Source organism: Pleuronectes platessa, chromosome 9 (genome assembly GCF_947347685.1).
Source record: "Pleuronectes platessa chromosome 9, fPlePla1.1, whole genome shotgun sequence".
Classification (NCBI taxonomy): Eukaryota; Metazoa; Chordata; class Actinopteri; order Pleuronectiformes; family Pleuronectidae; genus Pleuronectes; species Pleuronectes platessa.
Genome location: NC_070634.1, coordinates 25750127 through 25765988, shown reverse-complemented (window position 1 = coordinate 25765988; position 15862 = coordinate 25750127). Strand labels below are relative to the sequence as shown.

General features: G+C 42.1%; 1 protein-coding gene across 1 annotated transcript; it reads right to left on the bottom strand.

Annotated features, from left to right (window-relative positions):
• Positions 1–6881: 6881 nt before the first annotated feature.
• rgs8 (regulator of G protein signaling 8) lies at positions 6882–13233 on the bottom strand. The gene is made up of 4 exons (XM_053430561.1): positions 13127–13233; positions 11915–11976; positions 7921–8087; positions 6882–7076 (listed from the first exon to the last, which is right to left on the bottom strand). Exons 1-4 carry the CDS (start codon positions 13225–13227, stop codon positions 6882–6884), a joined length of 525 nt encoding a protein of 174 aa, XP_053286536.1. The 5' UTR covers positions 13228–13233.
• Positions 13234–15862: the final 2629 nt, after the last annotated feature.

Sequence of the window (15862 nt, the reverse complement as noted above, 5' to 3'; positions counted from 1 at the left end):
AACCTTCCTCTAAGTTTCAATTAAATGAGGTCAGTGTCCAGCTCCCTGGAGGTGGATTTATAACGACAGTGAGCTGAATCGAACACAATCCACTAATTCTTCTATCGTCTCTCTAATGAGAACGAGCACCGGCACCACTCATCCATCGTCCTCTCTTGAAACCTCGATGTCTGAGGCCGGCTCCGGCTCCAGCTCCAGCTCCAGCCTGAGGCCCAGGAGCCAGGATCCACGCAGCCACAGATTTAATCTAGTAATGCACAGTGGCTCCTCCGCCTCGTGATCCCCCCCGGGTGAAAAAAACAGCTCGGGGAACAATCGCCATTTGTGAAAACTAGCTTTGAAACTGACTCAATTAGTCAAGTGTGCGTCTCTTGTCTACTGATCCCAGAGGAGTCAAGGCAGGAATGTCTTTGAGGATTTTGATTCCATTCCTTTGCATTATGTTTGGACATTTCTTGCAATATTTTGGTGAACTTGAATGGTGAATTTTTATCATTCACCATGTTCCAAACACGATTGCCGACAGATGTTTAATCCAGCTGCAAAGGGAAAGCGGCTTCAGGGACAATCTAACGTGGATGTTTTCACAGAGAAATTAGGTAAAAAGTTAAAGCTACGACTTTTATATTCCACAGGAAGTGACATTTGAATTCCCACTAGTTGTTTGTTATACACAACTAAAAATACTGTCATCGTATCCACTGTCAGCCATTAATGACGGCAATATAATTCAAAGGCATCAGTTGAAACCAACCTTCTCTAACACATTTCCCCCAAAAAAGCTCTTAACCCTCATAAAAGTGATATATCGATGTGTTACACTGGGATCTAGTTTCATTATAGTTTAAAGTGAGTCACTCTTCAGCTCGAAGTCTTGTCACATGATCCTGTTCACTCATCTCGATCGATGGAGCCTCAGCACTGAGTCAGAATCTGCGTCAAACCTCAGCTGAAGAGCAAACTGTCTCAAACAGTGAGAGCATCTTGCTCATTGTCGTTTCTACTGATGATGAACACACAAAGTGAAAAGGCTTATGGAGCTCCGGAGGACGATTCACTCTGCTCGTGCTGCAGAGTGAAGAACATTCACTCCTCTGTTTCCACATGAGGAATCAACCAGCTGTTAGGTTTTACTCGATGCCCATTGAGAATCACTTCCACCCTCCAGAGCGAACACGACGAGCAGCTGCTCACGTCTCTTTGGTGTGGGGAACTGCCGGGGTTCTGCTTGATGCATGTGTGCACCAGCTTCCTGCAGCCTCGGTGTTTCCCCTCCACCTGTTTGTTTGTGAACGAGCTCGAGGAGAAGCAGAAGAGAAAAGTCTGAACCCCTCGCCGCAGGTTCGAGGCCACAGGAAGTTCCCGTAATGGTTCTCGGCAGATCAGCGGCTTGTTTGTTTTCCTTCTTTCTTTTGGGTTTTTTTTTCTCTGAAGGTCTTTCACAGCGGTGACTCAGTGCAGAGAGGAGTTTCAATGAATGAGCGGAAACACCGAGGGAGAAGGATGAACTGCTGGGAACTGTTTGTCACTGGTTCTGCACCAGATAAGAAAGAGATGTTGATTTAGCTCGTTTGGGCTCTGATGTGAATTATTAACTGATCTAATACTGGATATTCCCCCGTTTGATTGGATTTAATATAAAGACACTTGTCGGTCGGTATCTTGCATATGAGGTTTATCGTTTGCTTTCACAGAACTCTATCAATCTGGAATAATAGGATTTCATTCTTCGGAAACACAAAAGTTATCTGCAGGTTTATGACCTTGAACATAACAATTATTACAAGTATACAGATCATTGTCCAATCATTACCCATAATCAATCTTATGTTGAAATCTAGATAAGGAAATTTATACATATTTCATTAATGTTTCATGGTGATTTAGTTTTTGCTTAGGAACTTGAAATCTTACCTTAAGCCATCCAACAATTTCTAACTTTATATATTAAAAATGTATATATATATATATATATATATATGTATTAGTTTTTTTAATTGATATTATTGGGTTAAACACATTTCCCAGATGGTTTGAGAAATATTTATATATCATGGATCCATGCAGATAAACGCTTTAATCTCAACTTGGACAAAGAGTTCTGGACTTTGTTCCTGGACGGTTGTGACCTGGTCGGGCTGGGTGTCCTTGGGGACATGTCTCTCTGCGTCTCGCTGGAGCCTCAGGCTGCTCATCTGTCTGATGGTCCTCTGGGGAGCGGGGGGGGGGCGGGGGGGGGGGGAGCAAGCTGCCGCGGGGGCCCGGCCCAGATGCTCACCGTGGCTGTTAAACAATAACCACCGGAGTGTGCTCCCACTTCAACACCACGATGTGTAACTCGTCCCGGGGGACGGTGTCCACAGAGGGTCAGCCGAGCCGGCAACATGCAAACTGTTCTTCAAAGTTATAATCTGTGACTTTATTTCTCTCATTTTCATTCTGAGGTTTTTTACACTAGTTAATAATCAAACATCAGACCAGGACTTCTTCTTTTGATTTCATGTCTGTGGGTTCGAAGCTGCAGAATCTAAAATCAATTAGAAAATATTTAGAAATATCTCTGAAAGCAAACAAAGGAACTTGTTGAATCTTCAGACTCAGTTTGTGCAGTTTAATCTTCTGTGGAATTCCAGAATCATAATTTGACTGAAAGCAGAAAGTGCACAGATTGTAAGTGTGGTGATAAACAGAGTAATACCAGTAGTCGGTGGTAGTATGGTCCCAGTTGTAAACTCAGTGGTGGACTGACCCACAAAGGAACAGAAAGAGAACTTGTAAAATCCAATAGAAACTTTTCAAGAGCTTTAGAAGTCGGATGTACATTAATACACTACTAAAAAAATCTAAATGTGATTTCAATCTATATTAATAAGTTTACTTTGTGTATTTTATTAACACTGTGGAACATAAAGAAGATAACTCACAGCTCAAGGCTGTGGTAGAAAAAGTATGACAGGTGGCTTCAGCAAAAGGTTATTGATGTTCATGTATTTTCGGAGATCATTGGATATTCATCTAGAAATACTTTGCACTTTCATTTTGTTAGTACAACATTTTTGAAAGTTTTCACCGTCCCTGCAATCAGCCGGAGATCCTGATTCTTCTTTTTAACATTCTAACATATATATACAGTCTTTAAAATCTATAATTGATACAGTACATCTCTAGTTTATATCGTGAGAAGAAGCAGTTAGTCCTCCATGATTCATTTTACAGAGCTGAGCTATAAACTAGAATGAAGAATGTTGTCATCGTCTTCATCAGTTGTTCTGACTTCACTTGTTCTCTCTGTGTTCTGTCACTTTACCCTCGAACCCTGTGGATTCATTATTGTGCCGATAGTGACAGAACTCAGAGGAATAATAACAAGGCTTTTTAAAGGTGAGTGTGTGTGTCTGTGTGTGTGTGTGTGTGTGTGTGTGTGTCTCTGACTGAGCTGACTAATGAGAGCGGAGCAGGGTTTTTTTTCTGGACGAGCTCAAACAGATTCCACGGTCATGAATAAAATAAGCCGACAGTGCCGCCTCCACCAAAAGCCCCTGCAGCAGTTACATGACAGCGACTGGTGACTGGTCCTTTTCCAGTAGATTGAGCCCCGGAGAAATCACTGGTAATCATTAACTCACCACTGGATGGCTTTTTTAGTTCTCCAGAGGTTCCGGTTGTGAAACATCCAGACAACAGGACGACTGATATTTGATTCTCATCAACATCTCACACACACACAGCTTGAATGTACCGGCTGCCCTGGAGATCATAACAAACATGGAGTTCTGTCAATATGAGCGAATGGCAGATTCTGTTATTCACAGGGCCTGACAGTAAGGATCAACCTGAGCAGGGCTGGATGAAGGTTTACAGATCTGAGGGTGTAATATACATATACTATACCTTTATACGTGTGTTGACCCTGTCTGAATTAAAACTGTATTATATGTAAAAAAAGACAGAATATCAAGATAATATAAGTCAAATTCTCATATTTGGACGGTTTATTCTGGCGTTAAAATGCACAGAAATGAAAACTATAGAAAACCAAGATGTTTTATTGATGTGAAAATGGAATTTATTTGCTCGCTCAAAGCTGATAGTCAGGAAAAGCTGTCGACAGCATTCTGCTTATTCACCTGACACTTCATTATAGTATTTCTAAATAACTCAATTGTCATATTGTCAAAAATGTCAAGTTAAAGATCATTTGTCGATTGTTCTGGCTGCATTTTTTGTAATAAGCAGTGAATCCCAGGGAGAGAGATTCACAGTCACATGTTACATCACCACCGTCATGTGAGACTGTGTCTAACACAATTAACGTGATTTTGGATTTTTTTGGTTCTTGAAAATCAGACGCTCTTAATTTGTTTTTGTTGTTTTTCCCGTTTGTGTGAACAGGAGGAGAAATGAGGCGTCCTCCTCCTCCTCCTCCTCCTCCTCTTCCTCCTCTTCTTGCCACAGCGTTGCACCGTGGGTATTGAGTTTACTATTGATTAAGAGAGAGGAGAGATACCGAGGAGCACACGGAGGGAGGTGGGGGGGAACAGAGGAGCAGATATGATCCAGGCAGTCTTCATGTTAGTTTCAGAAATCTCATGAATCTCATCTTGTGCTTTGATTTCATCTGAGAAGGAGGAGGTGGAGGTTTTTTTCAGGAGCTCAACAGCTGCATCGCGGTCCAGATGAAAACACGAGGCCTCTCCTGAGGTTTGCACAGGAGCTGACGTGCTCGTGAGCTCGTGCACGTGTTTGCCTTCCAGCTCAATGAACCCTGGATGTGAAAAAGCAACACAAACGGCTGAGGCGTCTTTAAACACACAACAGCACCTCCACATGCTCTACTCAGCCATGTGGACTTGTCGTTACTGTCGTTTACATTTTCATATCCGTCATTAAAACGCTGAGGGAGAGGACGCGACTCGATACTCGATCGTTGCTCTGCCTGCACATCTGGCCTGATGCTGCCAGATGTGACGTGTGAGACCACGATCTGCTGTTTTGCTCTCAAGTGATTAAATTGATTCCATTGTTCACCTTCCCTCATTATTTTAATATCTGCTCTATCCCCCTTGCCTGCGATTTTAAAATGATAGTCTGACATAACAGCGATGAATCACCACAGACCGAGCTGCAGCCTCTCATCTGTTCGGAAGGGGGGGGGGTTGTGTGTGTCTGTGGTTTTATTGCTGTTTCATAAGGGGAAATGGAATCAAGGTTAATCCGTCTGTCTGATCAGTGGACGAATGTGTTTCCACGGCTCTAACACGCGTCCGGTACTATGAGGGCAGAGTCAGGCAGCGGCACACAGAATGTAGATGCAGTTCCAGTTTAATAGAGGGGGGGGGGGGGGGGGGGTTACATTCATGTGGAACACACAGTAACACATCATATTAGGGTGATATGTCGCTCGGCCTTCACGGTACACATGCACTAAAGAAAACATTTACCTCCCCGGGAAATCGTTTCACTTAGCTTTATTAGAAAGGAGTGCAAATACTGTGGGGGGGGGGGGGAGCACATGCGTCATGTCACTGACGTATTCTAGATATAAGGTTGGTTATTTTTTTTTTTGCAGTCATTTCATATCATACTGTACAAGTTGAAGAAAATATCGAAGTCACTATTCTGTGAAGTGCATCATGCTGGAAACAGATTCTAATGAGGGGGGGGGGGGGGGGGGTCGACCGTCTATGCTTTTCAATTCACTGCCAACTCAAATTCAGAAGCCAGTGTTTAATAAACCACTGATTGCTCAATTTAATGTGCATTTAAAGAAATTAAAGTAGTTTAAAAAGATAACTCACGTTCTTCTTTTCCCAAATTGAGTGAACTGGAAGCAAAAGACGTCGAGGCCCCCCCCGGCCAATACTCCACATTATATATATATCACACAGAATACCTGCAAGAGATTACAGTACACAGGATTATATAGTCTAGCTATAGTCAAGACCTAAGTGCAATCTAGTTTGGCACAGTTTCAGATATAAAGTGTTTCGGTCACTTGGTTGTTCGGTGTAAACACAAACCACCGCGACAGGAAGTCGACGGAGTCTAATCCACAAAGAGCCGAGAGGAGCAGCGGCTGAGCAACAACGACATCATATCAATGTACGACTCTTTTGATGGAGGATAATCAAGTGTTTAAATAATAAATATAAATAATTATACTTCAATGGACGTTAGTTGGTTCTATGGCAATGAAAAATATACAAACCGGTCTTACATGTTCTTAAATCAGTTCTTAAATCAGGATTACATTTCCAATTATTGTACAAAATGAATTAATATTTTGAATAAATGCCAATTAACGTCAATACATATTTGTAAACTTTTGGAATGTGTAATTGTTTTTATACAAATTGGAGTAAAAACTATTTAAAAAATCTAAATAAAGAGCTTTCAAACATCTATTATTTCAACATAACTTATTGGAATCTACTTCCTCATCCATCCTTTTTTTAATCTGTGCTTCAAGCAGAAAATTTTAAAAGCCCAAAAACATCTTCTCTTATTTTGGTACCAAGACTCTCTAGTTGTATGACCTTATGACCTTTACGAAAAACTAAAAGCACACGAAACTTAAATCATACATTGTAATAAATATCGTTATCGTGTCATTTTCATTAATACAGCGATAAATCGAGGTAAACATCGAGCTCCTCCTCCTCCGCCCCTCGGCCCTCGACCGCTCAGTTCACCCGGACACATCTTATCTAGAGGGGCTTCATGCATGGAGCTGGTGAGGACACAGGAAGCGGTCGAGCACGTCGCCGCCCTCCCTTCGCCGATTCACAGTATTGACAGATGACGTCAAAGGGTTAATGAGTGATTTACAGTATAGGTCCAGTTTTGTTTTTTTTCTGTCCAGCTGTGGTTGTTGGTGGGATTCAAACCGACCGCCGCTGGCCTTGTGCGTGGGCCCGGTTCACCAGCTCCTGGTACATCTTGGAGCGGAGGAACCGCGGGTACGAGTCCTTCTCCATGAGGCCGTGGACTTTGGCCTGGACCTCGATGAGGCTGCTCGGGGACGGGTCCTCCAGGCTCTTCTTGGTCTTCTCCCTGGTCGGGTAGTCAATGTTTACCTGGCAGGAAGTGGAGCGAGTTTAACTGATTAATTAATTAATACAGTTTGTCAGACAAAATCATTTCCCCATTGGTTGTTTGTTTGAATACATTTTTGTAATATGGAGCTTTAGTGCTCATATGAACCAAAGGCAGTGGAGGTAGTGTGATGCCTCAATTGTAATTTTACATTAGCTCAACCAAGTTATCTTTCTTTTACTCAAGGCTAAAATAGAAAATAGTGAAAATTAGACAAACAAATTAGTTTAATTTCCACTATTATATCATTATTATTGTTACGGCTTTTGATTTCATTGGAGGTCAAACTCAAAACTAAACTTTCCATCTAATTCTCAGAATAAATAATTAATAATGGCCAAGGAACTTATGTTTTTATTGGTGTTTATTTGTTTATTCATCTCTTAGTTGCAGCATTACACAAATCTACTGAAAGGATCCCGATGAAAATTTGAGATTGTTTGTGTTATGGGCCAAAGAAGCACTTATTGAACATTACATATTGTGAGATGAGGAGTTCGAGGATGTTTCACTGATATCTGAGTTGGTGAAGGTTTGTGCTGTTCTATTTTTTCTTCTTTTATTATTTATTTGAAAGATCAATTTCCTGTGATTGGTCTGAACCCTTCAAAAGTGTTTTCACAACACAAATGAACCAAAGTATTTGTTCCAGACTGAGACCGTCTCCTCTGATTAGACCTTATTTTGGTTTCTGTCATTATCAGTGTAATTAAACCATAAAATCACAATAGTTTCATGTTTTTTGAATATACACAAACTGATATCTCATCATTTCTCCCCAGCATCACTGAACCTCAGTCTCCTCCTCCTCCGACACACGCCCACCTCTCTTGGCGCCTGGACGTCGATGAACTCCGTGAAGATCTTGTTTGCCTTGGACACCATCTTGGTGGAGCTCTTGATCTTCTTGTACTCCTCGCAGGCCATCCAGAACTCGATGTTCTCATCACTGAACTCCGACTTGAGGAACGTCCGGAAGGCGGCGAGGCCATCTGCAGAGAACAACGTGAGTCAGACTGGAAGGAGGGAGGAGGAAGGAGGAAGGAGGGAGTGAGGGAGCGAGGAAAAGAAAACAACACAACACTAGAACAACATGATTGATATTCCGGCGTAAAACACTTATTTTTCTTGTCCGGTGTAATCACGTGATAAGTGCTAATACCCTTCGTACTATGATGATATTTCCCCGTCTGTACACACTGTTGTTCCCGTGGCGCGGGAAGAGGGCACTTGTGTTCACTAGACAAACATCAGAACAACATACTCCCACAGAGATACTGTTATTCTGTCTTCATCAGTCAAGACGAGTGATCGATTAGCGAACTCCCCGCTGATGGTAACACAAAGGAAGGGCATGTTTTTCTACTGTGTCACGTTGACATGTTATTTCCAGCGTTCCCATTTCTGCTGTTTACCTAATTAGGCCGAGCCGAGCAGAGGGGCTGGTCCATCTGTGCATATTCAACACGCTTACTCACACAGCAAAACACCTTCTCATGAGCCTAAGAGCACAAACATGCAGGTTGCACAACGCGCGCACACACACACACATAAACACACACACACACACACTAGGCTGGTGTTTTGATTAAGTCACAGTGACCAGGACATCTCAAGGTTTGAAACCGTTTCCTCTCGTTTACTTGAACTTTCTCCATAAAGTATAATTTACTGCTTGTCAACACAACACAAACACAATTACACACTAACACAAAGTGCATTTCTCTTCCAACGCTATCTCCTGAAGTAAAGAATAACAAGCTATAGAAATATAATGCGGTTGAAGATTTGAATTATCTGTTAAATCACTTCCATAGAATAAGGTCACACGGTGGAGAATGAGGTTATTGGAGTATTTATATATTTACAGTAACAAACTGGGTGTCACTGTTAAAATACTGTATTAAGTCATAAGCACTTTATTGGTGAAATAATAATTTCCTACCCACCATTACTTCTGATCTAGCAGAGCAACATCCTGTAGTGACAAGAACATTATTAATCTATTTAATGTTGAGCTGAACTCTTTGACTTAAAAAAGATCATGGTCTGGTTTAATTAATGCTTTACTTACATTTTAAACCAAATCCATAGATAGTTGATAGTTTGATGCTCTATGTTTCATTTTATGGTTTTAAACATCTCTTCAGCCCCAGACATCCACAAACCATCATGTTTCCAAGTTTGAAGATTTATATTTATACATTTAAAGAGTTTATTGTTTACATTCAGTAAACTCACTGAAATACATTGAGTTTTTTCAACAAGTGCATTTCCCTCATTTAAAATTTGCAATGTGCATTTTGACAATAACATAAACAAAGCTTAGTTTTCATCAGATTTCTATTCACAGCCTCAGTTGCTGCAAACTGCCTCAGATCAGTGGATGAGACGTCTTCATGCTTGTGCCACGAACAATGAAAGATAGAGACCTTCTCTCACGAGACTCTTACAGCACCAGAGCTCTTTGATAAACGCAGACATTTTCAACGAAGGTTTAATTTTATCTGGTCGCTCGGTGAAAACGAGGTCAGAGCTAATGGTGCTGATCGACAGCAGGGGGGGGGGGGGGGCAGAGGGAGGAGGACAGGGGCAGAAAAACAAGGCTGTGAAGAGTCTCATGTAGGTTACAGGTAAATTAAAAGGAAATTAGCAGGAACTCGATGAACTGGCAGATGCAAATCGCTCCAGGCAATTAGCAGCAGCTCGGAGGGATGAAGACGAGTTAGTATGAGGGACGAAAATAAAAATAAACGAGGAGGAAGATTGTTTTTTATCCTTTTGCATTCTGAGAATAAAGCTGAAATGTGGAGAACAACTAAATCAGATGTCTTCTTATTCACATTCTGATAAAAACGAGAGCACATCACTGCTGCTCGTCTACTTCACATGATGTTCTGGTACAAGGAGACGTGGAGAACAGGTCACACCCCCGAGGTAACACACAGTCAGCTTCACACAGCGACAGGTCGACACTCGACTGAGTCGGGTCGACAGGTGACACATCAGATCCCTTATTGAATCAAATTAAGACCATGTGGATTCGATATCGAGAGAACATTCAGTTCTGTGTTCCTTTGCGTTGCTGTTAGAGAGAGTGTGTGTGTGTGTGTGTGTGTGTGTGTGTGTGTGTGTGTGTGTGTGTGTGTGTGTGTGTGTGTGTGTGTGTGTGTGTGGGTGTGTGTGTGTGTGTGTGTGTTCCTGTTGTAAATCACCCCGTTAAGGCCTTGGTCAATTGAAACAGGAAACGCAGGTGCATCACGCTCCCTCCGCCTCGGGAGGTTTTTCTTCTCGGTTCTGTAACAAACTGCATTTTCCTCCCAAAGAGCAACATTAGCTTCATTTCCTTCTAATGGGTGAAACCATTATGTCGCGTCTCAACTCCCCCGACCGGGACAAAGGAGATAATGTCCACGTAAGTGCAGGATGTGTGTACGGGTGACGTCCAGGAGCCCTGGGTTTGATATGATGGAGGAGCTGCTGCAATTTGCTGCAAATCTTCAAAGAGATGAGAAGAATATGTGGTGGTTTCAGACAATTAGGCAACGAGCACTTAGGTTAGATAACATCCTGTTGTTGAGTTTAAAGATTACCTGGTTGTCTGCTTTGTAGGTTTTCAGCCTCAGCTACTGCACCCCATGCTACTGATTTTACTTTCCCTTTCTCTTTTTTCTTTATGAATCTTTTGAGGGTTGTCTTATTAATATTTCTATCCCCTCCAGCTTTTCTTAAGGACTTCTTTCCTTGCACGACCTCAGCGGCTGCACTCTCCATCTCTGGGAGGGGTGTTTGGCCCCAGGTTGTCTTCCTGGTGTATAGTTTCTTGGCATGATGGCTTTTCTAAAATGTTTATGACATTAAAAATAAAACATATGTAATGTAATATTACACTAAAATATGGTTAAGACTAAACTTAACTTGTGCTTCATGGTGTCCCACTTTACCCCACAGCCACCGTTTTAGAAAAAACAACATCTCTTATCAATTCAGGCTAATCTTCAGCTAGCATCAATCACATGGTTTTATGTGTTGGAAGTTCACCAACATGTATGATATAAGTTTTTATACCTGAATCAATTTGTTTTGACACAAAAGTTGATTAAGTTCAAAGCAAGAAAATGTACTTTTACGTGCAAAAGACATATTTTCATGAAACTTGGTGCACGGATGAGACTCGGGTCATGAAAGAACCCGTTACATTTGGGTGCTGATCTAGAAAAAGAGGTCAATCGAATACTTTTTAAAACTTTCTTGAACATTGGTCCAGATTGACACTGTCATATCCACCTTCTACCACACGGGCCACTTGAGCTCCACATCCAGATCACACCCTGCAGAGAGGGAAGCATGTTTGTCCACATTTGCTATTTCAGGAGGCGGCTTCGGGCTCACGTCCATTTTGTGCCGCCTCCCCGCCTGCAGTGGCCCACATCTGTTTGCTGTCTCTGGGACTCGGCTGAGGTATGTGTGCTGTGCTGAGTGCTATTCTAGTCGGTTTCTAAATATACCTTTGGTTCCTCTCTGAGTCAGAAAGTGTTTTTTTATCTGTTGCTGTCACGTTCTCTGCAGCTTCTGTCACTCCTCGTGCACTGAGAGTAAACGGACAACTTACCATCGGCTATAGTTTAATGAGGGAATAGATGTTGGGGGGGCCTCACCGTGCACAGTCTGAGTAGTGTCTTTAAAACATTGTGATAACATGGTGACACTGAGTCTCTGCCAGTGTGTGTTTGGTCCAAAGGGAAGGTCACAGACAAGTAGTTCACCAGTATGACAGGTGAAGGAGACTGGATGGTGCCTCTGTGAGTAGTCCACTTACATTTGTGAGAGAGGAGGTGATCAAAGGACTCGGACCACCGAACCACCTCGTCCGTGGACAGCCTGATGGACAGAGAGCCAGAGGGGGAGACAGAGTGAGACTCGAACCAACCGCAGAGCTGCCATGCATCTTTCAACACAGGATGCTACCGTCTGTATTATTAAAAAGGGCGGATGAGGTTAATGCATGATTTATTTTCTGCTCACAGCGGTTTGGCTTTGTAGGCCTGTGAAGTCATTGTGATTTCCAGAGGGAGGAGAGGAACAGAAGAACAACGGCTGATCTTTGTTCACATGTTAACGTTCTGTATGAGAAGCTGAAAACATGGAGGGAGGACACACACTGTGTTGGAGATCAAAGGGAAACACACACATGTACCCCCGTGCTGGGGTAGATGAGATATTCTGAATCCAACTGGTGTAACTTATAAAGTCAGTGATCCGATTGTATGTCAGGAAGACTGGCTAAACTACTTTGCATAGAAATCATTGCACTAATTTAGATGTTAGGAGATAAATACATGTTCTTGGAAGTTAGATTTGCAACCTCCATATTGGAAATGAATAAAGTTTAGAAAAACAAGCAAATCAAAACATTAGCTTCAACTCAAAAATCAACAACTCAGTGAAATTTTATCATGAGAATGTTCAAATAACACAAATTGCTGGAATGCTCATTGACAGAAGTGCAATAAATTACTAAAATACAAAAAAAAAAATTTTTAGAAGACAGTTTTGCCTTAAAATAACAGCTTCAAAATCAGGTGGGTGGTACACGCTAGTTTCTGGCTCCTGTCTCTTTAAGGAGGTGTCGGCCTCCACTCTGACTTTAACTGGCTCTGTTAGGGGGCGTGTTAGATGGGATGTGACATCACAGTGGTGCAGAAGTATCGGCCAGATCAGTTAAAAATACGTAGAAGTCATTAAAATCAAACATTCATCTCTGAGATTTGAGAAGGGGACTTCGAAAATATCAGGAGGAATTTACACCATTCGACTGCATTTCTGTTCAGTTACTATCAAGTCGTAATATGCATACAAATGATTTATAGATTTATTTGTCGGTACATTAAAAACACTTTAATCCTCGGACGTGGAAAGTCAAATGGAATCTTGTGTGTTTCAATGTGTCACAGTTTGCTCGTTTGTGCGATAGAAGGACTCACACAGTGTGTTACTTACCTCAGAAGGACTCACACAGTGTGTTACTTACTTCAGACACCTGGCAGTAGTTTGGTGGGCGGGGGGAAGGAACTCGGAGAAGTCACTGTAGGAGTCCGACTTGTTGGACAGGCAGCCTAGTCTGGTCTTCATGGTGCAGATCCTGCAACAACAACAAAAAAACACACATTTCTCAATATTTCAACATCAACAAACATCTGCACACGCATTCAATGTGTGCGGTGCATGCACGTTATGATTGGTTGTGTAGGTGCACATATGTGTTGGTCACTTTAAGGGTAGTTGTGTCCATCAGGCTGCAGAATTAAACACAAAGAAGCAGTTGGAAGAAGACGTGGAAAGAGCTTCACACTGCTGCAGGAATCAAGGCCGACTTTAAAAAGCAATTTAACTCTAAACTCAGCCGTCAGATTCTATCTGTTGCTAAGCTGGTTAATCATATGTTTTGGCTTCAGGTAGTCTGGCTGCCCCCCCCTTTTCATGTTTAGACTATGCATACGTTTTTTAAATGTTGTTGGAAGAACTACTGAATACACTGATCGGGAAGAAAAAAAAAAAAAAACTCTGCAGAGAGATAAGGCCGACTGGCTGAACGGGCCCGAGCTGGACGGAGACAACAGGTGTGACTCCATATGCAAAACGCTGAGTCACCTTCTGCTCTGCCTCATTCAGGAGGCGGCTTCAAACAGCCCTAAGACCAGATCCCAGGTCCTGATGGGGTTTCTAGTTTGAGTCTAGTCTGCAGAGTTTGGACAAAAAAACTCAGATCTCTCAAAACAGAATTAAAACTGGAGTCAGCCCCATCTCCTTCGGTTTCACTCACAACATCAGGTTGTTGTCATCCCAGAATTTACTACACAACTCTGAGAAAAAACGCAATTTCATCTTGAAGTAGAGCATATATACAAAATCTATAGGCTAGTTGGGTTTGTGTATTTGTTGGTTGCATAGATTGTAAACAAAGATGAACGATGCTTCTCCGCTTCCTCCCACTTTCCAGAAATGAAGCCAAAATATCACGGATACAAATTCGGCCATTTTGGCTCCTTCCCATGTTCATGACCTATACTGCAGACAGCCTGCAGGGGGCCATCGAGATGCTTCCGGTGAGCCGTCATTTCATTCATGTTCATCTACAGTCAGTGGTTGGTTATGTATTTCGTTTATAGCCTCTGACTTTAACACGGCGCTATAAAAATCTTCTTCCTCCCGGTGGAGTTTTGAACCGACTGAAATGAGCCGTGTCCCGGTGTCTCATCCTCCCAGTGTGTCCCAGTCTCATCTGGACCCGGCTGCTGTCAGCGGCTGTTTGTCAGCACTCGGCCTCTGGGACACATGAGTCACTCCAGATGGGCCACGGTGGTAAAGACGAAGCAGTAAAGGACAGGCGGTCGGTAAAAGTAGGGATTTATTTTAAAGGGAATAAAATACTGGAAAGCATCTTAATACAGTGAAGTTAAAGATATTCACTCTGTAAATAGAAAGGGCCACAGCAGTGAACAGTGAAGGATGTATAACAAGTGAGTTATTCCCTCTTTTATTATTAATAAAGATAAATATAGGTTTCTTTTCATTCCCACCACAAAGAACCTCAGGGATTTCACGTTATCTCTTTGTTTGAATATATTTTAAAACAATAACATCTTTCCTCCTCTAAAGTTGAGCTGGGAATTGTTAATTTGTTTTCATTAACCAAGATTAATATGTGTATTTGGGATATTTTGGCAATTTGAGATGTATAAGTATTTGCTTTCTAGTTGGCAGTTAAATGAGATCATCAGTTGCCAAAAAGCTGTGGACATGGAACAACCAGCCTGGCTCCATTCAAACATAAGAGGATCTGTCTGAGAGCACAACTACTCACAACACAACACAAGTGTCTTCAGTAGAAAACCTGGTCTGCAGAAAATAGTGTAGTTAATTCATAACCTCTCATAAGTTTTAGAGATTTGACTTCATAAAGTTTTAAACTAAGTACCTTTAAATATAGTTTTTATGTGTTTTTTAATTTAAATAATTGTAATATGAGTTTTTAGTTGTTCTAAATCTCAATAACGTTTCCTGGATTTGTGCGACAGACGTGTGATGTTAGAGTAAAGTAACACAACGTGTGTGTGTTCCTGTTAGTGCCACTCTCTGTCGTCTCAGCAGAGATGGAGCCGTGGATTGTTGTGATGCTCACACCTTGAATTGGGAACATTGGATTTAATGTAGAGTTCATTAGCCGAGCGGGAAAAAGCTATTTGCTCTTTAAATTTCCTTTTTGTGTCCTCAGCCTCCCTCTGACAGGTTGTTCTGACACATTAAATACGTGTGTGTGTGTGTGTGTGTGTGTGTGTGTGAGAGAGAGGGAGACAACATATGCTTTTGACTTTAAGTAACATTTGAATGGAAGACTGCTCTGCTCTCTCGCCCCGTTCTGCAGCGAGGAGCGTTTGCATTGGTTCCAGTGGATGAGTCTCTGAGTCTCTGAGTCTCTGAGTCTCTGAGTCTCTGAGTCTTTGCAGGTTTGCTTCGGATGCATCTTTGACTCCGTCTGCCCCAGAAACCCCTCGTGTTACGCAGCAGATGTTATGTGACTGAACTGGAGCAGCACTTGTCAAGTCCTCTGTGTGAATCCCAGGCTCCAGGTGCAGCCCTCTGGTTGATGAGTCGTCACTTTCTCAGAAGATTGAGATTCTCTTATCTGCAGAGATATTTTTAGTTGAGGAGACGGTTTATTGATCTGTTTACTCAAAGTTCAGTGGAGCTCGACTTGCTCCGACCT

Coding starts and splice junctions, on each gene's coding strand:
- rgs8 (XM_053430561.1), bottom strand. CDS start 13,227: ATGAAGACCAGACTAGGCTGCCTGTCCAACAAGTCGGACTCCTACAGT. Junction 8,088..11,914: donor TCACCTCCTCTCTCACAAAT/GTAAGTGGACTA, acceptor TGTTCTCTGCAG/ATGGCCTCGCCGCCTTCCGG. Junction 7,077..7,920: donor ACGTCCAGGCGCCAAGAGAG/GTGGGCGTGTGT, acceptor ACTTCCTGCCAG/GTAAACATTGACTACCCGAC.